Source organism: Vipera ursinii, assembly GCF_947247035.1.
Source record: "Vipera ursinii genome assembly, chromosome: 1".
NCBI lineage: Eukaryota > Metazoa > Chordata > Lepidosauria > Squamata > Viperidae > Vipera > Vipera ursinii.
This window is the reverse complement of record NC_139512.1, coordinates 50498138-50523354: the sequence shown is the minus strand read 5'-3', so window position 1 is coordinate 50523354 and position 25217 is coordinate 50498138. Positions and strand designations below refer to the sequence as shown.

At 40.7% G+C, this 25217-nt stretch overlaps 1 protein-coding gene across 1 annotated transcript; it reads left to right on the top strand.

Annotated features, from left to right (window-relative positions):
- Positions 1–1232: 1232 nt before the first annotated feature.
- Positions 1233–24578, top strand: LRRC74A (leucine rich repeat containing 74A; the record flags this gene model as incomplete). Its single annotated transcript, XM_083354243.1, has 13 exons — positions 1233–1431; positions 2188–2363; positions 3153–3260; positions 5557–5653; positions 9682–9731; positions 11172–11253; positions 11491–11576; positions 12233–12427; positions 14183–14278; positions 19021–19164; positions 21808–21915; positions 24143–24228; positions 24485–24578. The coding sequence occupies 13 exons, from the start codon at positions 1233–1235 to the stop codon at positions 24576–24578; spliced, it is 1521 nt and encodes a 506-aa protein (XP_083210369.1).
- Positions 24579–25217: the final 639 nt, after the last annotated feature.

The window sequence follows — 25217 nt, the reverse complement described above, 5'->3', positions numbered from 1 at the left end:
CTGTATTTCCTTAATCCTTTCCTGCCAGTTTTCTCTAGTGACATTACCATCCACATGGTCCTATTAGATAAATGTAGTCTGTGAGTGCAAAACATTAGCTTCTTCTTGAACTATTATAACAAAACGTTTGTGTGGCCTGAAACCAGGGGCTTTAAGAAATAGCCTGAAAAACAAGTATTGCCTATCTTAAAAGTGTATCTAAGATCTAAAGCCTCTCCAATCTTGGCTACAAAAATCTGGATAACCATTTGATATCAAGAAAGAGTTGAAGTTTTATGTATCTAATTGGAAATCCTAACCATGGTTTGAATAGTACTAATAATGCTCATTATTCACAAATTATTGTCCCATGATAGGCAAAGACAAGAGCTGTTGGATGGTTTCTTGTTCAACATTGAGAACTTATCCAGGGAAACTAGAGCTCTGTCAATGGTTATGGCCAGCTTTCTTTCTTTTTACACATATCTAGAGCTATGGATCTCATGTCAGTTTTGAATATTAAGTAACACGTAAGAAGGGCCCAAAGCTACCAATTAGTAACCCAATGAGTGGAGGGAAGAGACAAATTTCCTGCATACCCACCCTCCAAGGATAACTGAAAAATCAGAACACAAGTATCAGATTTAATAACGATATTACCTGAGGCCCTTGTATGGTTTTGACTTTCTTAAAAGAAGCTTTTTGCTTCTACTTAATAGTACAATAAATTACGAATTGGGAGTGAGAAAAGCGGTATCATGGCACCTAAAATCTTGTTTCCAGTCTTTGTGCACACTGGTATTCAAACCATTTCACTTCACTGAAGGAGAACTCAGCACACAAATTGTTTTCCAATTGTCACAGGAGATTACTACTATGGTCTTTCAAGTAATGGCAGGAAAGGAACACTAGAAAAGGGAATGGCATAATTTTAGGCAAAAGATCAATAAACAGTGAGGAATATAACTTGGATAACAGGAGCAAATAATTGAGAAAACGGAACTTTTTCTAGCCTTAGCATGGTGTCCTTTGAAACTAGCAATGGTATCCTTTTGAACCAGCCCTGCAGGTGTTGAGGGGGACAACTTCAAATGACTATCTATGGTTACCTCTTCTGACTCCGACCACAGACAACATCCATTGACTTGTAACAGATTTTTCATGAAGGTTATGTACAACTGGGTAAAGAAACTCAAAAGGGGAAAAATGAACAGCTGTTTAAGGGTGTCTGAAATTTGTTAATAGATTCAGTGATGAACACTGGATTTTCTGGGCAGCATGCTGTGTATTCAATATCTCAAGAACCTTCTATTCATACAGAAAGTAATCTGGTTGCAGGTAGTGAGATATCAGAACACAGCACATATGCGGAGACATTGTCAGTTGCTGATGCCTCTGAGGTAGCAGAAGAGAAAAGAGAAGACAGTTCCGACACAGATCTTTCAATTGAAGGTGAATATTTCCCTTCTGTCTTTCATACAAATATTCCCTACTTCTCAACTCGGGAGAGTTCCCCAAAATGCTCACCTTAACATAGTCACCTTAACAAAGGGCTTCTGTTGCTTACTTAAGAAGATTGTTTGCATTGTAGTTCACCAACTCAAAAGAAGATGTAGATAGGTCATAAGGTAGTCTTGTCAACACCATTAGGTAGGATCAACCCAATGAAAATGAATTCATAAATCTAACATTGATTTGAAACAATGCAACCCTAATAGCACTTCATTACTTCATTACACATAATTAGGGAGCCAGTTTGGCCTAGTAATTAAGGCACCAGGCTAGAAAGCAAAAGACTGTGAGTTCCAATCCTACCTTAGCCATGAAATCCATCTGAGTGACATTGGGTCACCTCACCACACCTCACAGGGTTATTGTTATGGGGAAAATAGGAGGAGGGAGGTGTGTGTATAAGGAGTTTTTAATGTAATTGCAGGCATAGATATGTCAAGGCTCACTAGTTCAATTCTCTTTAATAATTGTCCTGTGAAGCCCTTGACAGGGGTTAATTTGTTTTTTCTGTATTGAACTAGAGCAGGGGTAGGCAATCTTGGCTCTTTTATGACTCGTGGACTTCAACTCCCAGAATTCCTGAGCCAGCTGGCTCAGGAATTCTGGGAGTTGAAGTCCACGAGTCATAAAAAAGCCAAGGTTGCCTACCTCTGAACTAGAGTATGCATTGTCGTCTATATACTGTATCCTTTGCAGATGCTGAGCGCTCATTTACAACTATAAAGGGTGCAGACCTGTATAGAGAGGCATGCAAACTGGTGGGAGTGATTCCTGTCTCATACTTCATCCGGAACATGGAAGAGCCTGTTATGAATCTCAACCATCATGGTCTTGGACCAAAGGGAATCAAAGCCATTGCTATTGCTCTGGTTGTAAGCACTTTTACCTGATGCTATTGCATTTCCAACACACTTTTCCCAGTTTGGGGAAGAAGGATTAAAGGGTCACCCTATAATACTGATAGTTTAGTTTAAATACATGGTAAAACTGGCAATTTCCATGAACCTTCTTCCTTCCTTCCTTCCATCTTTTAAACATTTTAACTATAACTGAGTTTAAAATTACCTCTTTATGTGAAGCCATTAAACCACCATCTGGTGGTAAAGAGAGGACGATCTGCAAGAGATGTAAACAGTTGACATACTAGCCTTAATGTCTGCTACATAGACACAATGAAGAAAAAGCTCAGAGTTAAAGAATTGTTTTCATGTTTAAGATATACAGCATTATTAGCTAATGATTCTCACCATGAATACATTGAGTGTGATCTATGACACTGCTCTTCTGGTTATCTAGAACAGGGCTTTTCAACCAGTGGTACGGGTACCACCTGTGGTACATTGGCACCTTGCAGGTGGTACACGACCATCCTAGAAAAGTAGTGGGGGAGGGGAATGAGCTGAACCGGTGGCAGCACCGCACCTGAGTGAGAGATGGCTGGAGCTAGGCGACTGGTGGTACTCAGATGTTGCCATATCCTAAAAGTGGTACAATGGGTGAAAAAGTTGAAAAGCCTTGATCTAGAAGCTGCTTATGCTCCAGAATATAGCAACATGAATTGTTATGGGCACTTCTAGTTTTGCGCATAATTTACATTATTTGTAAATTAATGTTACTAAATGTCAGCATTTTTTTTCCTTTTTGCATTCTTCATTCTGTAGTCCAACACAACCATCACTCACCTGGAGCTAGAGGATAACTGGATTCTGGCTGAAGGAACTACATACTTAGTACAGATGTTGCGAGAGAACTGCTACATCCAAGAGATGGTATTCTGTGTTTCCCTCATAGGACAACAAAGGAAATTATGCTTGGCTAATATGTCAGGCTATTTCATGATTTTCTGGATGTGCTATGAGCTTCACAGTCTTTACTTATTTGACCCTGCTATATGCTGGTGTCCCATGCAGTCCCCAAAGCCCGAGCACTGTCCTTGTGAACATGCAAAAATTGCTATTAAACTCGAATGTTTAAAGGGACAGTAAGAACTAATGGAATCCTCAACAACTATTTTATTCTAAAATATTTGTGGTAGAACCTACAAGTTCAGTACTATTATGACTATTATATTCTTATTTCTGAATAAAAATTTGCATATGTATTTTGTAAGTTATGAAATTAGTGACAGCAAGGGGAAAAGTGTTAAATTATTCTTACAATCCCTCCCCCCCTCCCCAATTGTCTACAATTTGCTCTCCTTACATGAAGAAGGCTGAATAAACAAACCCAGTGATTGTATTGACAACATTACTAGAATATCTTCTTAGTATCTCAGTTTCAACACTTTGCTTTTTCAGAATTCAGCAGAAAATAAAGGGTAATGAATGGCGGCTGAATAGTTTGATGCATTCTTGGTGGGTAGGTGGGTGGGGGACAAATTTTGTATTGATAACATTGGTCCAGTTTCTTCCACTTGCTTCCAGTTGCAGACCCAAGAAAATGGTCTTCAGTACAATAATAATAGAGATACAGTTAATGGCTATAGGCATTAGCACATACTGTACATTATCTTTTAGATTAAAGAGCCTTGGTGGAGCAGTGGGCTAATGCCTCCTTAAGTAACACCAGCTGCCTGCAATTAGTGCAGGTTCGCATCCCACCAGGCTCAAGGTTGACTCAGCCTTCCATCCTTCCGAGGTAGGTAAAATGAGGACCCAGATTGTTGGGGGCAATAAGCTGACTTTGTAATAATGCCGCTTGGGGGGTGTGTGTGTGAAAGCCCTAATAAGCAGGCATATACATAGAATGAAGGCTACTGCTAAGTTTGTAAAGCCGCCCTGAGTCTTCGGAGAAGGGCGGGATATAAATGGAATTAAAATAAAAATAAAATAAATGTGAAATCCAGGAAAAATTGATGAAGCGGTCAGTGTTTTGGCTTGCCTATTTTTATTTTGTATAATACTTCCACAATAATCTACTAACTGAGAAAAGCATCCATTGCTAGCTATGAATGTCTATCTGCAAATGAATATATTATTTACAAAACTTAAGTGTCTATGTATTTGTGGATGCATAAAGAAACAGTGTAATGGACTAATTGGGGTGAAGGCTTTGTTATCCCTGATTATTTATTAAATTGCAAGTTACATCTCTTGCAGCAGTTATGCCATTTGTGTAAGACATCATTAGAGAAAATATTTAAATAGTATGAACTAAATGTAAATATAATTGCCTGGCCTAGACTACTTTGGGTACAATCAATTTAACTATTAGGTCTACATGGAAATTTGATCAACTCTGAGTTTTAAGCCATTTAGTTGGGCTAGGGCAATCAGGTTTCACAAAGGTTTAGCCTTCTTCAAGTGTTCATTTTTTTTAATCCCATTTATATCCCGCCCTTCTCCGAAGACTCAGGGCGGTTTACAAGCTTAGCAGTAGCCTTCATTCTATGTATATGCCTGCTTATTAGGGCTTTCACACACACCCCAAGCGGCATTATTACAAAGTCAGCTTAATTGCCCTCAACAATCTGGGTCCTCATTTTACCTACCTCGGAAGGATGGAAGGCTGAGTCAACCTTGAGCCTGGTGGGAGGCGAACCTGCACTAATTGCAGGCAGCTGGTGTTACTTAAGGAGGCATTAGCCCACTGCTCCACCAAGGCTTTTAAGAAAGCTAAACACATACACCCTGCCCAAAGGCTTTTTTACTCATTGACTCATTGACTCATTTTACTCATTGACTCTACGATGTGCCTTCAATCCTTTCTGTTCTCATGTTGATGGGGAAAACTTGGGAAAGTGTATTTTTGTGGCTGATTCCTCTTTTTAAAAATCTGTCTTTGGTAGTCTTCACTCAAAGCTTTCACAGCAATGACATGGCATTTGGCTAAATGCAGGTACATTAAACTATGTGTAAATATACACTACATAGAGACATTTGAAAATGAAAACATTTGGATCAGAGTAAAATCTTGCTACTTAAATCCTGACTGACATACCACTCTGGATAACATGGACTGTGTCATTCTGTAGGAATTCACAAATAACTAGTTGCTCAAATACTGCTAAGTGCATCATCCTATTTTTTTTAACTCTTCTCTATAAGTTTTTCTTCTTCTTTTCAGAATATTTCCCATAATCACCTCAACAAAGATGGAGCTGAAGCTATCTGCAGGATGTTTTACAATAATATTTCTAATATCCGGTCCGTTAGACTCGCAGGTAGGTTTCTTCAAGAAAGGTGGAATGATGCAACAGAGCAAAATTCAGGTACCAAATTTACAGAATGTGGCATTTGCTCTTAGAAAGATCTATTGAAAGATCCAAGGACTGTGGCTGGCAAGAATGGGACTATATACAGAATAATGATTTGCCCCAGATCTGCACCTTTCGGGTCTGTAAATCACAGGTGAGAAGCTTGTGATCCTTCATAGGTTTGTTGCATGACAAGTGCCAACTTATTCCTCTTTTCTGAGTATACAAGTTGAACCCTATCTGTAGTTTAGGATTACAATCCCCATCTTGGGCACACAAATCCAAACATGAGTAACTTCATATATTATCAAGAAGATGAAAAAAGCCTTGCCTGAAATTTTATAATATCTAAAACTCCAAGATTTGATAACCTGTTGTTGTTAGCTGCAAAGTTGTGTCCAACCCATAGCGAGCCCATGGACAACGTTCCTCCAGGCCTTCCTGTCCTCTACCATCTTCTGGAATCCATTTAAGCCCACGCCTACTGCTTCAGTGACCCCATCCAGCCACCACATTCTCTGTCATCCCCTTCTTCTCTTGCCCTCAACCTTTCCCAGCATTAGGCTCTTCTCCAGGGAGTACTTCCTTCTCATTAGGTGGCCAAAGTATTTGAGTTTCAACTTCAGGATCTGGCCTTCTAACGAGCAGTCAGGATTGATCTCCTCTAGGACTGACCGGTTTGATCGCCTTGCAGTCCAAGGGACTCGCAGGAGTCTTCTCCAGCACCATAGCTCAAAGGCCTCAATTCTTTGGCGCTCAGCCATTCTTATAATCCAAATTTCACTGCCACACATTGCAACTAGGAAGACCATAGCCTTGACTATATGCACTTTTATTGACAGGGTGATGTCTCTGCTTTGTAGTGTGCTGTCTAGATTTGCCATGGCTTTCCTCCCCAGGAGCAAGCATCTTTTAATTTCTTGGCTACAGTCCCCATCTGCAGTGATCTTGGAGCCCAGGAAAATAAAATCTGTCACTACCTCCATTTCTTCCCCATCTATTTGCCAGGAATTGAGACGGCTGGATGCCATACTCTTGGTTTTCTTAAGGTTATGTTTCAACCCAAGTTTTGCACTCTCCTTCTTCACCCGCAACAAGAGGCTCTTTAGTTCCTCTTCACTTTCTGCCATTAGAGTGGTATCATCTGCATATCTTAGATTGTTGACATTTCTCCCGGCAATCTTAATTCCAACTTTTGATTCATCTAGCCCTGCCTTTCTCATGATGTGCTCTGCATATAAGTTAAATAGGCAGGGAGGCAGTATACAGCCTTGCCGGACTCCTTTCCCAATTTTGAACCAATCAGTGGTTCCGTGTCCAGTTCTCACTGTTGCTTCTTGACCCACATATAGGTTTCTCAAGAGACAAATAAGATGGTCTGGTACTCCCATCTCTTTAAGAACTAGCCACAGTTTGTTGTGATCCACACAATCAAATGCTTTAGCATAGTCAATGAAGCAGAAGTAGATGTTTTTCTGGAACTCCCTAGCTTTCTCTATGATCCAGTGGATGTTGGCAATTTGATCTCTAGTTCCTCTGCCTCTTCCAAATCCTGCCTGTACTTCTGGTAGTTCTTGATCCACATACTGCTGGAGTCTAGCTTGTAGGATTTTCAGCATAACTTTACTAGCATGTGAAATAAGTGCTATGGTGCGATAGTTTGAACATTCTTTGGCACTGCCTTTCTTTAGAATTGTAATGTAAACTGATCTTTTCCAATCCTGTGGCCATTGTTGAGTTTTCCAAATTTGCTGGCAAATTCAGTGTAGCACTTTTACTGCATTGTCTTTTAAGATTTTGAATAGCTCAGCTGGAATACTGTCACCTCCACTAGCTTTGTTGTTGCTCAGCTTTTCTAAGGCCCACTTCACTTCACATTCTAGGATGTCTGGCTTGAGGTCAGTGACCACCTCATCGTGGTTATCAGGGATGTTAAGCTCGTTCTTGTATAGTTCTTCTGTGTAATTTTGCCACCTCTTTTTAATCTCTTCTGCCTCTGTTAGATCCTTGCCATTTTGGTCCTTTATCATGCCCATTTTTGCATGAAATGTTCCCTTCATCTCTCCAATTTTCTTGAAGACATCTCTGGTCCTCCTTGTTCTATTGTTTTCTTCCATTTCTTTGCACTGTTCATTTAAGAAGGCATTCTTATCTCTCCTACCTATTCTCTGGAATTCTGCATTCAATTGGGTGTATCTTTCTTTTTCTCCCTTGTCTTTCGCTTCCCTCCTTTCCTCAGCTGTTTGCAAAGCTTCCTCAGACAGCCATTTTGCTTTCTTGCATTTCTTTTTCCTTGGTATGGTTTCAGTTGCTACCTCTTGTACAATGTTGCGAATCTCTGTCCATAGTTTTTCAGGCACTCTGTCTATCAGATCTAATTCCTTAAATCTATTTGTCACCTCTACTGTATATTCAACAGGGATATGATTTAATTCATACCTGAATGGCCTAGTGCTTTCCCCTACTTTCTTCAGTTTAAGCCTAAACTTTGCAATGAGAAGCTCATGGTCTGAGCCGTAGTCAGCTTCTGGTCTTGTTTTTACTGACTGTATAGAGCTTCTCCATCTTTGGCTGCAGAGCACATAGTCAATCTGATTTCTGTGTTGACTGTCTGGTGATGTCCATGTGTAGAGCCGTCTCTTGGGTTGTTGGAAAAGAGTGTTTGCTATGACCATTGTATTCTCTTGACAAAATTCTATCAGCCTGTGCCCTGCTTCATTTTGTACTCCAAGGCCAAACTTGCCTGTTATTCCGGTTATCTTTTGGCTTCCTACTTTAGCATTCCAATCCCCCATGATGATAAGGACATCATTTTTTGGTGTTAGTTCTATAAGGTGCTGTAGGGCTTCATAGAAATGGTCAATTTCATCCTCTTCAGCACCGGTGGTTGGGGCATAGACTTGGACTACTGTGATATTGAATGGTTTGCCTTGGATTCGAACTGAGATCATTCTGTCATTTTGGGGATTGTATCCCAGTATTGCTTTTCCTACTCTTTTATTGACTATGAAGGCTACTCCATTTCTTCTGAGGGCTTCTTGCCTGCAGCAGTATACCTGATGGTCATCTGAATTAAATTCACCCATTCCTGTCCATTTTAGTTTGCTGATTCCTAAGAGGTCGATGTTCAGTCTTGTCATCTCTTGTTTGACCACGTCCAGCTTTCCTTGATTCAAGGATCTTACATTCCAGGTTCCTATGGAGAAAAAAATCTTTACAGCATCGGACTTTCCTTTCACCACCAGATACATCCACAGCTGAGCGTCCTTTCAGCTTTGCTTCATTCTTTCTGGCGCTACTAGTACTAGCCCTCTGCTCTTCCCCAGTAATATACTGGACACCTTCCGACCTGAGGGGCTCATCTTCCAGCGTCATATCGTTTTTCTTTTTGGTACTGTCCATAGGGTTTTCATGGCAAAGATACTGGAGTGGGTTGCCATTTCCTTCTCCAGTGGATCACATTTTGTCAGAACTCTCTCTGCTATGACCTGTCCATCTTGGGTGGCCCTGCACGGCATAGCTTATAGCTTCATTGAATTACGCAAGTCCCTTCGCCACGACAAGGCAGTAATCCATGAGGGGATTACTGAATAACCTGCTTTCTTATTATTGTTAAAGATTTTTTATCTCTTTATAAGTAATATAGCTTTTTAAAAGCTTTGTTGATATATTCCCACTATCTACTTTGATAGTTCTCATTTTTACAGGCTAACAGTTTGAAGCCCTGTTGGAACGAATTGCTTCCTAATTTTAGATAATATCCAGTTCTTGAATTATTAAGTCAAAAGCTCTTCTTTTCCAAAATAAAGCCCTTTTCCATTTTTTAAAAAAATGAAATTAATTGAGTTTTCTACGCATCATATAGGCATATTATATGAGATCTGTGTACTGTGTATGAATTTTACAAGCCTTTGCAAATGGCAGAAACTGACTAAGCAATTGACTTACCCAAAACAGCCCTCCAATTTTTAGCAGCTCTTTTTCTTTGTCTTTAGGAAATGATTTTAGAGACGAGGCAGCACCTTATTTTTCTGAATCCTTAATTGTGAGTAACTCGTTAAAGGGGACAACTGGGCATCTGGAATAAAGAACGAAGCATTTAAGTATAAAAATAGTAAAATAATAAAAAGAATTTCTCAAACTAGCTGGAGCTTTTAAAGCAAGCTTCTCAAACTTTAGATGTGGCGAATTACAACTCCAGTCATCCCCAATCATGGCACAAGGCCATATTTGGGAAGTACCTCTTGTCTACAAGCGCAACAAGCTTCTGCATGCAACACCCTCAGTTGCTCATTCAGTACAGGAAGGTCTAATTCTGAAGTAATAGCATTGCATTCTGGCAGTAAAAACCTCATAGTAAACATTAAAGGGGATAAAATCATCTGCATTGGTTATTGCAGACTTCTGTGCACAATTTAAAGTGCTGGTTATTAACTTTAAAGCTCTAAACACTGCAGTACTTGGGTACATCAGGCAAAATGTTGGTAAAACTGAATCCGCCTGTCCAATTCACTTCCAGCCATGGAAAGTTCCCTCCTTTTGTGGGGTTCCTAGGGCATGGGTAAGATGGCAGGCCTTCTTGGTAACAGTCATCACTTTATGGATTACTGCTCCTCCAGACATACACATAGCCCCTGCCCTGCTAAGTGCTGGAAATAGATTTAAATCTTTTTTTATTTTACTGAGGTTTTGGTCCTAGCTGAATGACTGTAAATTCCAAGCTTGGGTTTTATGTGATTATGTAGTTTGGATATTATTCAGATTTACTTTTTGTTGTTACAATTTTGATTAATATTTATTTTAATTTAAACATGATACTCAGAGGATTGAAGAGGCTTACAAATACTCTAAAATAAGAAACATGTAAATGATCTTTTTTTCTCTCAAATTCTGATCAGACTTGGTCTCTTGGGTAGAAGGGCTGTACTTTCTTCAAGTCTCTATTTGAGGTATTCACAGAAAAATGCATACCTCTTTAATAAAAATTTCTTTTTTAATCATTGTTTAATAACTTTGAACTTCTCTTTACCTTCTCTGAGGGAAGCCCTAATCAGAGTCAAAAATAAGGAGGAGGTATGCACTGCAATTGACTGTTTGTTTGAACTATATTCTACCACCGAGTGTAGTTTTCAGCATACTGTAGTATTCTATCAATCAGGTCTCTTGAAAAATAAACCAGAATGGTTTTATTCTGAAGACACTAAATTGCTACTTCAAGATTACATGCTAGCCTTCCACCAGTAGGGATGCAGAGGAAATAGCATATTTGAGATGGTATTAGGTCAACATGGTGTTCCACGTACATGTTTTAAGATAGATACATACATATATGACACTACCTTGGAAACATTATTATTGATGCTTTGGAAAAGTAGAATGTCACATATCACAAACATTTGTGAGCAAAGGGACCCTTGTTTTAAGGCAAGTGCTTAAGAGAAGACAACAACTGAGTCTACAGGTCTCTGCACCAATCTTTCCACAGGCTAATTACAGAGTGATAGAGCTGGACCTCAGTTACAATGAGTTTACTGAGAAAGCTGGAGAGCTATTTGGACAGGTACTAGGTAAGTTTTGTTTCCCAACTTAAGGGGGGAGATGTGCCAGATGGTAATATTAGTGAGTCAGATATCAAGATCATCCAGGACTCCAGAGTAGTAGTCATATTCCACAAGATGTAGACATCTAGAAACTATCCAAAACCCACAGTTGCTTTATTAAATGTATATGGGCACCATATAATAAATAAATCTTGCAAAAATGCCCATACAGCATATATAAGTGTCTGTGCATCTTTTGTTCAGCCAACAATGAATCACTGGAGATTCTGAATCTGAGCTGGAATCATCTGCGGCTGAAGGGTGCTACAGCCCTGAGTGCTGGTCTCAAGGTGAGAATCTGCTGGACTATCTACTTTAGGTGTCTTGAGTTGAAGGCCTTGAGCAAGGCTAGGTTGAGTATGATATCAAAGCAACAAGGACAAAAGCCTATGGCAAGATAGCAGCAAGCAGAGACTCTTATTCACAAACAGTCTTAAATATTTGAAAACAGAAGTATCAAGAACTTGGTAGCATTGTGGGAAATTTAAGAGGCAGATTCAAACTTGAATCACTGCAGCTACTATGCAGTTTATCAATATCAGGTGGAATACTAGCAGGAGATTCTACACATCTTAAGCCAGGGGTGTCAAACTGCCGGCCCGCGGGCTGGACGTGTCATCCAGAAGCCGAGCCCACCCCATTGTCGGCAATGGCAAAACCGTCCCGAAACATTGCACGACGTCACGTGTTGTCACGAGTTTGAAATGTCTGTCTTAGGCCAACTGTGATCCCCAAAGTTATCTAGTTGGTCTCTGTGTGAAAGAAAAAGTGTTGGTAAAGTAAGGCCTTCACATTATATTGATGTTAAACACGGTCAGCGTTTCTGATTCCATTTCTGATTCCAGAACTGCTGAAAATAGTTCAAAGATTAAAATATTTTTTAAAAAAATATACATAGAGTCACAGATAAAAAATTGGTTCTACTCTTTCTTTTTTTTCCCTGGAGGCTAATGGAACATTGAAGATACTGAACCTTTCCTGGAATGGCTTTGGGAATGAAGGAGCCTTTGCCCTTGGAGAAGCTCTCAAAGTCAACTCTGTGCTCACTGAACTGGATATCAGCAACAACCATATCAACAATGAAGGGGCAATAAAGCTATGCAAAGGATTAGAAATGAATGGGAGCCTTAGAATCTTAAAGGTAGGATGCCATTTTCTGAGCTGGCCTACCCGTCAGATAATCTTTCAGGCTGCCAGTTTTATGGCCCTGGGTGAGCTGTACACAGCACTGAAAAAGTTACACAGTTCACTGTAGATTAGAATCTGAGAAAAGTTCCCAAGTTTTGTTCTTATGTTTTCCTGTTTCTAGACTTCAGGGCTGCAGAGATTGACTTCAAATCAGTTGAAATAGCAAAGAGGATAAGAAACATAGAGCTGCAAGAAAGATCTATCAGAGGAAGATGTTTGAGTGACCATGGCATTCCCATACTATTTTGCTTATAAATTTAGGGGCTGAAAGTGGTTATTCTTACAGCCTTTGTCTGAGATTAGTTTGCAACTGATCACGCAAAGAAAGAAATCCCTGACTATAGGTAGATCTTGCTTACTGACTGCCTTGTGTAACAACCATTCAAAGTTATGATGTTGCTGTCAAAATAACTTTGTGATCATGGTGGGGATTTATGACCATTGCAGTGTCTCTTCCTGTCACATATTTGCCATTACAGTTAATTAGTACACATTGATTGATGCCATCTGTTTTTTATTCTTTTTTTCTTTCACTCCAACAAGTGATCTCTTTAAGTAATCTCTCCTGTGCCTAACCATTTTTCCCCCTGCAGAGCAGAGAGATTGGAGAAGAAGGGATAACAAGAGAGTAAGCAAGTACACAATGGAGAATACAAATCAAAAGGAATACATGCATTTCTTTCCATTTGTATTCCCCATTGTGTGCCTGCTTACTCTCTTGTAATCTTTTCCTATCCTGTGAATGTAAATACAAATTTTAATACCCTTCTTGCTTATTATGCACTGGTCAAGGTGAGCCTTCCAAAGGGCAGAGGAGTAGGGTGGGGGAAAGAGAAAAGCTGAAGTAAAATTGTAAGCACAGGAGCAATCCAATTAGCAACTGTATCACTTAGTGACCAAGTTGCTAATCCCAGTTGTGGTCACTAAATGAGGACTATCTGTAATATTTGTCTACTCCTTGTTTGAGATTTATGTCAGCAATATAAGCAGTAGAAATGTAATAAACAGTTGCATTCCTCCATAAGTAAGCATATATTATGGCATAATGTGTATGCTTATTATAGTGCTTGCACTACTACCACCCCTTGACCTGTGTTAGCTTCCTAGCCCAGCTAAATTTGGCCAGTTGCTGCCATATGGTAAAATAGTAATATATTTAGCACATTTAAGAAAAAAATGTAAAGTGCTTCAAAATCTTATCATAAATAAAGATTCTTATAAAAAAGTGGTTACTGCCAAAAAAAAGTTGTCAAAAAGGAAATGAGCGCAGAGGAAACCATTGCTGCTTTTGATGCAGCATCATAGAAATCTGTTCAAAGTTACAAACAATGAACAATGATGTTATTTGACTGTGCTGAACAAAATCAACAGTTCTTTCAGGCAGCTGTACCCTGTTCCTTTTTCTCTGGCCTCCCAGATATCCTTGCTAAAAATCCTTTTCTCTGATTGGATTGTCAATCCGAGGCAATGACTGAGCAATGCATTGTGCTTCTTTAAAAGCTACTGATCACTGTTATTTCCATTTTACAGATCAAGAATGTTGCTCAATAAGTTTATGCATTGTATAAATCATGCAACAAACCTATGTCAAAATTAGAATAGAATCATGTCTGCAGATCTAGGTGCAGGCTTTTTTTAAAGTTCCAGGAACAAAACAATTTATGGTGTATTATTTCGGGATCGAAATGATAGTTTATTTTCCTCGCAGATGTCCCAGAATCTCCTCACAGTAGAAGGCGCTATTGCTCTTCTCATGTCAGTCAGGAAGAATTCAAAATCCAGAATGGAAGAAATCAACATCTCAGTAAGAATGAATTAGGAGAGGGAAAGTTAATAAATACATATTGCTATGTGCACAAAACCAATTGTTGGTAAATGAAAGGTTGCCACATACTCCGGACTTTGCTAAGAGAAATAAAGATTTACAGCATTATATCTTATAGCATAAAATATTGATAGAATATTGTATTCTCTGTGCAAGCTAAACATTAGATGGGATTCTTCACAGCATTAGCATCTATTAGATTCCTCTTTCTTGTTAGATTTTTAGGGGAACCCATAGGGCCAACAAACCTTTTCAAAAAGTTCTCTCTCTCTCTTCCCTCCCTCCCTCCCTCCCTCTCTCCCTCCCTCTGTCCCTCTCTCTCACACACAACTATTAAGAACATACCTAAAATGCATCATGCCTGTCAAACAAATCACACCGTCATACTAATAGAGTCCTAACATTTGATCTTCTTAAAGCCTTTCATGAACAATTTTAGCTCCTTTTTCCAATACAGCCCATATATATGAATAACCAGAGGACTATTAGCTTGATGGCTTTTGAGCTTCCTGAGTTAAGTGAAGAAAATTGAAGTGCATCTTTAAATGGATTGTGTATTAAAAGAGCAGTTCACTGCATACATACCAAGTGAACTTCAAAAAGAGAGACATAAAACCTTACTTTTGAGAGTAATGATCTCAGGCATATTTGTTTGGAAGTGCATGCCATTTTGCTCAAAAGAATATGCTAGCAAGCGTATTGTATGAAAGACCCAGTAAAGCTCCCTGTGACTGGCAAAGCAGAATACTTGGTGCAAAACAGGAAAAAGAGGCTGAATCAGTTATGAAAACTGATGTCATATATGTAGATTTGCAAATTACAGAACCCCAAGTATCAGGTGCACAGTTTGAAAAACAGAAAATGCTTTTTCTGTCAGAAGAGCTCATCTTAAAGTTTCCCGGTCAGTACCAAGAACAGATTCTGGTAACTGTTTTTATATGTTTGGTTTTTCTGATATTTCGGAGACGAGGTCTAGAGAGCGGTTGGAGATCCAGCCGGTCCGAATCCGACCGATTGCAGTTAAGAACCTTTATAAGGTCTTATCTTGCGGCGATAAGGGCGGCGAAGTCTAACTACTTTGCCGCCCTTATCGCGTCTGCAGATAATCGCCCGGCCGCCCTGTTTAGGGTGACTCGCTCCCTCCTTAACCAGGAGGTGAGAGAGGATCCCTTGCAGGGACGAGCCGAGGAGTTTAGTCATCATCTGGCGGACAAAATCGCTCGGATCCGGACCGGCTTGGACTCTGACTGGGCAGAGTCTGATGTGGAGGAATCAGGCGGTCTTGAGCACGTTATCTGGACTGAGTTCGACCCTGTTTCCCCTGATGATGTGGACAGGATCATGGGGAGACTGAGCACCACCACTTGTTTGTTGGATCCGTGCCCCTCCTGGCTAGCTTATGCGGCTCGGGAGGGAACACGAGGCTGGTTCCATGCAGTAATAACTGCTTCCTTGAAGGAGGGTGTCTTTCCTGCCGCCTTGAAGGAGGCGGTGGTGAGACCCCTTCTCAAGAAGCCTGCTTTGGACCCGGCTGTTTTAAACAACTATCGTCCAGTCTCCAACCTTCGCTTTCTGGCGAAGGTTGTTGAGAGTGTGGTGGCGCATCAGCTCCCTCTGTTCCTGGAGGAAACTGATTATCTGGACCCGTACCAATCGGGCTTCAGGCCCGGACACAGCACGGAGACGGCATTGGTCGCGCTGGTGAATGATCTCTGGAGGGCTAGGGATAGGGGTTGTTCCTCTGTCCTGGTCCTATTAGATCTCTCAGCGGCGTTCGATACCATCGACCATGGTATCCTGCTGCGGCGTCTCAGGGGGCTGGGAGTGGGAGGCACCGTTCTACGGTGGTTCTCCTCCTACCTCCAGGGCCGCTCGCAGTCGGTGTTGACAGGAGGGCAGAGATCCGCCCCAAGGTCTCTCATTTGTGGAGTTCCTCAGGGGTCGGTTCTCTCGCCTCTCCTGTTCAACATCTATATGAAGCCGCTGGGCGAGATCATTTGTGGTTTTGGGGTGGGGTATCACCAGTATGCTGATGATACCCAACTTTTTCTTTCCACCCCGAACCAACCCAGTGATGCCCTCTCCGTGATGTCCCGGTGCCTGGAGGCGGTTCAGGTCTGGATGGGGAGAAACAGGCTTCGTCTCAATCCCGCCAAGACTGAGTGGCTGTGCATATCGGCATCTCGGGTTAACCAAGTTATTCCATCCTTAATGATGGGGGGTGAGGTGTTAACCACCGTTGATAGGGCTCGCAGCCTGGGCGTCCTCCTGGACTCATGGCTCAATTTTGAAGACCATATAGGAGCCGTGACCAGGGGGGCTTTTGCACAGGTTCGCCTGGTGCGCCAGTTGCGTCCCTATCTGGACCGAGACGCCCTACGCACAGTTACTCATGCGCTTGTGACCTCCCATTTGGACTACTGTAACACTCTCTACATGGGGCTGCCCTTGAAGACCACTCAGAGGCTTCAACTGGTGCAGAATGCGGCCGCGTGAGTTGTAATGGGGGTTTCCCGATACTCCCATGTAACACCTCTACTCCGCGAGCTGCATTGGCTTCCGGTTGCCCTCCGGGTGAAATTCAAGGTGCTGGTTATTACCTATAAAGCCCTACATGGCCTGGGTCCGGGTTATTTGAGGGAACACCTGCTGCCGGCATCAAACGCCCTTCGCCCAGTGCGCTCCCACAGGGAGGGTCTGCTCAGGGTTCCGCCGGTGAGAGATTGCCGGCGGGTGACACCCAGGGATAGGGCCTTCTCAGTAGGAGCGCCTGCCCTCTGGAACCAGCTGCCGGTGGAGCTGAGAACTGCCCCCGACCTCCGATCATTCCGCCGGGGCTTGAAGACCTGGCTCTTTGAGCTCTCGGGCCCAGGCTGAGGAGATATTTTTAATTGGGGTTTTTAAGCGTACTGGGTCAATTTAATGTTTTTTAATCTGGTTTTTAACTTTTGTATGTTGGCTTTTTAATACCCTGTAAACCGCCCTGAGTCCTCAGGGAAAGGGCGGTATATAAATGCAACTAAATAAATAAAATAAATAAATTTCCCTAAGCTCATCTTTAAGCTCAACATTGACCTCAGCTTTTAAAGAAAGATGTGCTCTCTTCTAACACAGTTTATGCCATCTACTTGATCAAGGACGATTCATAGATAATTGACTGACAATGCAGTTAGGAACAGGATCTCTACTGTCAGTATTGGCCTCTGTTGTGGATAGCCTCCTTCTCCTGTGACCATTGGTGCCATTTTGGGTTTGACTGAAGGATTAACCAGACCCCTGGCTTCTACAGAGGAAGCAGCCTCTTTCTGAAACACTTGTCAGATCTTACCCAGGCTCCACAGGTGCATGCATAGAGTGCTTTTTTGAAAGAGCATTGGGTGTATAAATATTGCTATTTAGAAAACAGGATTAGTATTCTCTGAGGAGAAGGCAGCTCTACTCTGCACTGAAGCATCTAAAGCAGGGGTGTCAAACTTAATTTCATTGAGGGCCACATCAGCATTGTGGTTGCCCTCAGGGGGCCGGGGGGGTATGGCCAGGGTGGGCGTGGCCTACTGGGTGGGCATGGCTAGAGTGCATATGGCCTACTGGGTGGGCATGGCCAGCTCTACATCGTTCGCATCAAGGGTGCCTATGAGGGCCTGGGCAGGAGTGGGACAGATCTGAGGGTCTCTGGCAGAAGGAGGGTCTCTGGGCCAGGGCCAAGGCAGTGGGGGCCTTTCCCTCACTGTTTCCAGGATGCCTTCGCAGGCCACATGAAACCACTTTGCGGGCCAGATCCGGCCCCCAGGCCTTGTGTTTGACATGTCTGATCTAAAGCGATCCAAGCTCTACTATCTATGTTGCTGGTTCTTGTGGCCCTGAGGGCACTGTAGGTTTTCATCAGTGTATGCCAACAAAGGGATTTGGGTAGCCCTAATGTTCATTGCTTTGATTATGAAGGGATGCAGGCAGTGCCATTTTGCCTGTTTGTGTCCAAAACCTGTGTCCAAAAAGAAGCCAGTCAGGGGATCACAGGCCTGGCAGGAGGACACATGTTGAGGTGAGAGTGCCTTTTGTTTTCCTCCTGCCCTCTCTCCCTATTTGTGGCTGGTGAGTCAGGCTATTTTAAGACATAAATGTAGTACTAGACTTGTGTTCAGAGCTCTGCTTCTACATGTACAACCTGTCACTTGGGCAGCTTCAAAAGTGGCTATCCCAAACCAGCAGGCTCCTGCTTGTGCTTATATGACCCTGTGCACATGACAAGGTCATATAAGCATGACCATGACCACATCTTAAAGGAAGTGATGATGAATGCTTGGTGCGGAAAAATGAAAGTGGGGAATCTACTTTTTTTTCTATTGATACTCTAAGCCAGTGGCTCCCAACCTTTTCTGTACCCCACACCCTAGAACGCTTCTGATATATTTTCGCACCCCTTACAAAAGTTCAAAATAACATCAACAAATTATGCATATACACTATAATTTTGAAAACCCAAGTTTTTGCACTCCCTGGAGTATCATCTCGCATCCCCAGGGGGTGCGAGCACCCCCGGTTGGGAACCCCTGCTCTAAGCATATCACTATTTGCTGTCCTCATTCCTGGGCAGAATTTGGGGGGTGGGGAGAGTTGCCAGCATACTTTTCTTCAGACTCAGACTGGAGAATAACACAGTGACACAACTGTCCAACTGTACCTAGAATGACTCTGTTATCCTGTTCTTGGCTCTACTTTAGAATGTGCTTGTAAACGAAGGCTTTATTAAGCTGTTAGATCATGTCTGTGAAATACGACCTGAACTGGATGTTGCCTATGGAGGAATTGGAGGCCATATTGTGAGGAACACTGAGCATCCGGTAGATGCTATGAAGCTGATTCAGGTAAGTGTAATGGTCAGTCCCTTACCTGAGATATATTTTAGGTTTCTACTCAGAATATCGGGTCTGTGCTGAGCTCTCATGTCTTCCAATAATGCAAAGCTTAGAAGATGTTATGGCCAATTCCCCTTTCCCCCTGCAATGCATCTGGATTAATGCTTTGTCATTCAAAAACCTTGCATCAATGAAAGACACAGCAGTGGATTAGCTGCAAATTGCTCCAGTATTTGGAACCAAGTTTTAAAAATAAATGCATAGTTTTTAAAATCTGTTCACCCTTTATTAATTAGTGGATATTTTGTGTTGAGTACAACCTGAATCAACTACTGCAGGATAAGGTCTCTTCCTTCAAGGTTATGGATCATAATCATCAGGAAGGTGCAGTGTGAGTTGATAGACAGTTGTTTTGCAATTTCCCATGTTGATAGGGAGTGACTGGCCCAAGGTCACTCAGGTGCCTTCCATGCTTAAGGGAAGACATGTACCTGGATTTCCTCACTCCTAACCAGCTTAAGATTCTTAACCATTATACCACACTAGCTCCCTTACACATATATGTACACACAGATACACTCATAGAAACAGATATGCCCTCAGAATTATGTTAGAATTTGCCAGGTTTCTGAGAATATTAAGCTTTATCTCAATTTCTCTGAACACTTTTTTCATAAGTACCTAAGCTCCCTCTATATTAGTGAAAGCCAGATGCTTTTATCTGGTCTTAATTCCTGGGTGGCATAAGGATCAGTACTGAAATGAAAGGGTCTACTCTATTCTAAATTTTTGCAATCCATTTGACTATGTTTTTAATAGATTGGAGAAACATCTTCCTACTACTTTGATAGCCTCTCTATAGAGACTAGATAGCCTTGTTGACTGGTTGCCAGCCTCATCTATAGAACCATAGCAGAGCAGACATTACAGCATTAATAAAGCCCATCATAATTATACTACCCAAGCCAGCAAACTAAAATGTATTATATTAAAATCAAAAATGTATTATTTTTAAATGGAACAGCTGGAGACAGCCCCTAATGGAATAACCAGGATGTGTCCCAGAAGTATCTGCGGGATCTGGATCTTTAATTTTTTTAAAAGCAGCATTTCTCTTATGAGGCAGACTCTGCCCTTTCCATAAGCATGTGGAATGTCACAGTGTACTGTACAAATGAAAGAAGGCAAAACATGTCATGATGTTGTGACACTGCTTTCATTATTTGCCCTCCTCCTGCCCAATGCCTCTGATGTGCTCCCCAATTGCCTGCTGAACAAACATATTTTAAAGCTACAGGACACATATATGTACACACAGATACACTCATAGAAACAGATATGCCCTCAGAAACTGCGTTGGCCAGATAGAATTACCAATAAAGGAGAATATTTGTAGCTCAGGATTGAAATGAGAGATCCCTGGTGCTCTCTGAGTTTGGTTGTTTTCTTGCAGACATTTCATTACCCTAACTAGGTAACATCATCAGTACACCAATAATGTTGACTAGTTTGGGGTCTGCAAGAAAACAACCAACTCAGAGAGCACCAAGGACCACTCCCCCCAGATAGAATTCTCTGGAAAAAAAGCATTATGTACCAAAAGTCCTAGCGCTATGAAAGTTAAACTTCTTTAGCTTTAAATAACTATTCCAATCAACTAATAATTACACTTGCACCTAGGAAGATAGTATAGAAGGAAAACCTTTCCATTGTTCTACTGCCAAGCCATAATGACACAGCATCATGTTACCCACTTTGTACTGTAATTGACTATACAGCACATAGATGTACAGATACTCATTTAGTGTTTGCCTTGTACAGTCAACTGTAGTTATAATGATGAAAAAAGAAACTGCAACAAGTCTTTGAACTTACAGCCTTTCCAAGCATGTAAAGCAAAGAGAAGCTAAAGTAAGATTGTAAAATTGTGATGTTTCACTTAGCAATTGCTTTGATAAATGACCAAGCTGCTGTCCAAATTGTAGTTGCTAAACAAGGCTAAACAAAGCATGACTTTCCAGCTGTGGTTGAGCTTCAGTTCTCATTAATCCTAGCCAAATGGCTTCTTTTAATGGATGGTGGAAGTTACAATTCAGTAATCCTTGGCTATTTATTGCCCATTGTGATCTATAGAAAGGTATTCACAATCAGAGTAGAAATTTGATGAATGTGCTACCAAAAAGAGATATATCCATTTGAAGTAATCCCTCAGGAGACCCATTCCTTAAGCAGCGTAATGAGTTTTTTGAGCCTGCAGCTGGCAGGCTCAGAATGGCAGGGCTGAGAAGCATTAAAACTAAGAGAAAGCTTGGAGATCATAAGTTTGGCTTAAGGAAAGTGATTCAGTTATAAAGAGGAAATTATAGTTTTGGCAAAGCAATGTTATGTTTTCTGAAATTGAAAGTTTAATCACTGTTTAAGTATTGACAGTTAAAAAGCAGAAAAATTCACAACCACCTCATCAAAGAGCCCTATCTAGGGGATGCATGTTGCGTTTCAGCAATAGAAAGCTTAGCCTTCATGTTAGAACTGCAGAAGCAGATGTTGTGGCAGATTTGCCCAAAGACATTTGATGCCATCCTGAGGGAAGTGGATTAAAATACTGAACTTGCAATTTCATTCTCTTCTTTCTTTCTTTTTTTTTGTCTCCAGAACTATTTAGATGCCAACAAGCTGAAGCCTTGGGACTTTTTTAGGAGTATGGATAAATATGGTGATATGAAAATTCCCGTGGCAGAGTTTCGGAAAGCCATGATGCTGGTAATGTTTCAAAATGAAAAATTCTTCTGACTTTTACAGTTATCCCAAAAGATCCCTGGGAATTTTAAGTTCATTAGAGTGTTCCAGCTTTTTACCACTACAACTCCCAACTCATCCGCATCTGAAAACTGAGACAGATAAACAATCACAAAGCAGAGAGATACTTTGGTCTAGTGGTTAAGGCATCCGGATAGAAAGTGAGAGGTCTTGAGTTCAAGTCCTACTTTAACCATGAAAGCCAGCTGAGTGATTTTGGGCCAGTCACTCTCTCTCAGCCCAATCCACCTCATAGGGTTGTTGTTATGGGGGAAACTAGGAGAAGGAAGGTGTGTTGGATATATTTGCCACCTTGAGTTATTTGTGTTAATAATAATACAGGCAGGGATACCCAATTAAATAAACAAATAGACATAAAACTATTTTATTGTTTTTGTGGTTGGAATCTGCACTCCCTTCCTCATCTCCAAAATTTTGGTTGGCCAAGGGCCAGAGGCTGCAGATGACATAACTATGGAGACAGCTGGAATGATTAGTCCTTTTCTCCATGAGAGGAATGAGGAAGGTTTTATTTATTTATTTATTTATAAGAAATAATTGAGCAAAGCTTCTTGCCTTAGTTTTATCACAGCTGTGTTCTTTCCCAGAGAGAAAGAAAAAAAATGCATTATTTTTATTCAACACTTGCCAGATGTTGATGACATGAATTTTAAAGATTTTGAGTACCCCCCCCCCCCGCAAAGTACTCAAGGAAATATAGGATTTAGTTGCCTTGTGTTGCCCATTTCTGATATGGGCGATATGGGTGCCAAGATTCTCAGCAGTACATTAATTGAGTAGCCACAATTGACCAAATAGATCTCAAAGAAAAAATGTGTGTCAGCTGCATGAGGTAGACTAGACCAGGAAATCAACTCCACTGGAAGGCTAAAACTAATTTTGTTGAGTTTAGCCATTATAACAAATTCTTGCAAATCCAAATGTTGTCAGGACATCCTGGGCTTTACAAATGTTTTACGCCTTGACAACAAAACTTGCATATCTCTGTCAAGAACATCTTCCTCAGTCACTACAATGTGCCAAGATAAATCTGAAACTCAGTAAATATTGATATTTGCCAATAAATGTCAAAGCCAAATACCTTCAACCAACAAACATTTTCAACTTCAATAAGGTTTGAGATGAAAAAAATTTCTTACATATATATATATATGGTATATTTAAGATTTTACACACTGCCTTCACAATATTTAGTGTCAATACAGACTTTTCTTCCTTATGCTGATGACACAGAAAATCATCCATCCATCCATCCATTCATTCATTCATTCATTCATTCATTCATTCATTCATTCATTCATTTGATTTCTATGGCTGCTCAGCTTACTAAGGAACCCTTGATGGTTTACACGGGAAAGAAAAAATGTTGTGAGGAAAGAAGTGAGATCTGTAAGGAAGAATCTGTTCCAACAACTTCATTACAGGAATGATGGATTTATGGGAACTTTCAGAAAGTCCAATAGAAACGGAGCTACCGCTCAAAGAGGGATGTGCTAACATATTACTGGGTAGTGGCTAAAACTGAGATTGAGTGCTAAAATGGTACAGCCAATTCAATTATGGACACTGATAGGGAAATATAGGATCTAATATGAGTAGGGTTGGGCTTTCTGCCTTCTGTTGTAAGTAGTCTGGAGGAAAAATATTACTGGAAGAGAAGACTCCCATACCAAACTGCCAGCAATATAAGATGTTGTTATTGTGGGGGAAAATAGGAGTAGAAAGAAGTATTAGGTACGTATGTTTGTTGCCTTTGCTTTCTTCTGGGAAGTTTTACAATTTCCAAGTCTAATTTACATCTCTTAAATAGTACTTAGATCTCCCTCCGAGTATTATTCAGATCAGGCCACATTTACTTCAACCATCACTTTACTTAAATCAACCAAGATTGGTTATGTGTTTCCACCTTCTGAGATTTCTCAAATGGAACTCTGCTCCTCATGACTATATAATTTTAGCAGTGAAAATGAAGTAGTTGGCCACTGCTTTTTTCCAGATTGTACTTTCAACTTCTTAGTCTAGCCTACAATTGTAGTCTTTCATGATGGTTCCCATCATAACCAGATCTGATCTTGCTTCAGTGTGTGGTCCACTCAATGTCATCTAAGGGCTACTGCCCACTGTAATGGTAACCAAGATCTATGCAATAATTAAATTCTTGTATCTAAAGCAATCCAAGATTCCCCTGAAACGAATGCAAGTTGCAGATCTGGTACACAAATTGGATCCCAACAGAACAGGCTACGTGGACTACAGGTGAGTGCTGTATGCCATTACATTAAACATATTTTTTTACTTTTAAAAAAGAGAAAGGGTGTTACATAGAAGTACTGATGTTTGTGTTCTTATTGACAATTAGTGTTGATGGGCCCAAAACTGAATATATAGGGCAATGGATCTCCATAACTGTGTGTTAGGAATATAAATATTTTCAAGCCTATATATATAGGGACAGAAAAGTTCAGCAAAATTACTTTATTATTAATCCTGTTTTTTCTCATTTTCAAATTAGTCACTATAAAACTGAGGAGCCAGTAAAGAAATCCAAGGAAAATGAGGAAGAGGAGGAGGAAGAGGCAAATATTGAGGCCGAAAGATGGTCCTGAGTGCTGGCAGGAAGCTAAGAAACGTGTTTTGGGCAGAGTAAGAAGTGCTGGAGGCAGAGAAGCAATTGAATATTCACAGATCTTAAGTTTAGACAATAAAATGTATTTTAACAGAAGCTGGTTTCTATACACCCAAAAGAGGAAGGTATTAATGGTAATTGTGAAGGGCAGTGAAAAAAGCAAGAGGGCGGAAGCAGGCCAGAGTCAAGTCTTAGAAAATTCTGGCCAACTCATCTAGAGATGCCAGACTCAAGAAATTGCATTGGAAATTCTCTAGATGTTAGCTGTGGGAAACAGCATGACTTTCCCAAGTGAATTTTTCCCCATTTTTGAACATCTTTTTGTTACATTGATTTCATTTATATATTTAAATTTTATATATTTACATTCCACCTATACTTTGTGACATTCTAGACAGCTCACGGCATCGATAATAACATAGAAATGAACCACTACAAAATAAAATACAATGTTAAACAGCAATCTGACAAAAAAAAGCAATACTGTATAATTTTCTACTCAAAGCTTTTTTCTTGGGATGTTTAAATATCCTCTGGAAAGAGAAAGCGGGCCCTACTGAAGTAATTGCCCAATTAATGATTTCAGAAGTGTAGCTCACTCTGTCTCAATATTTCAGAA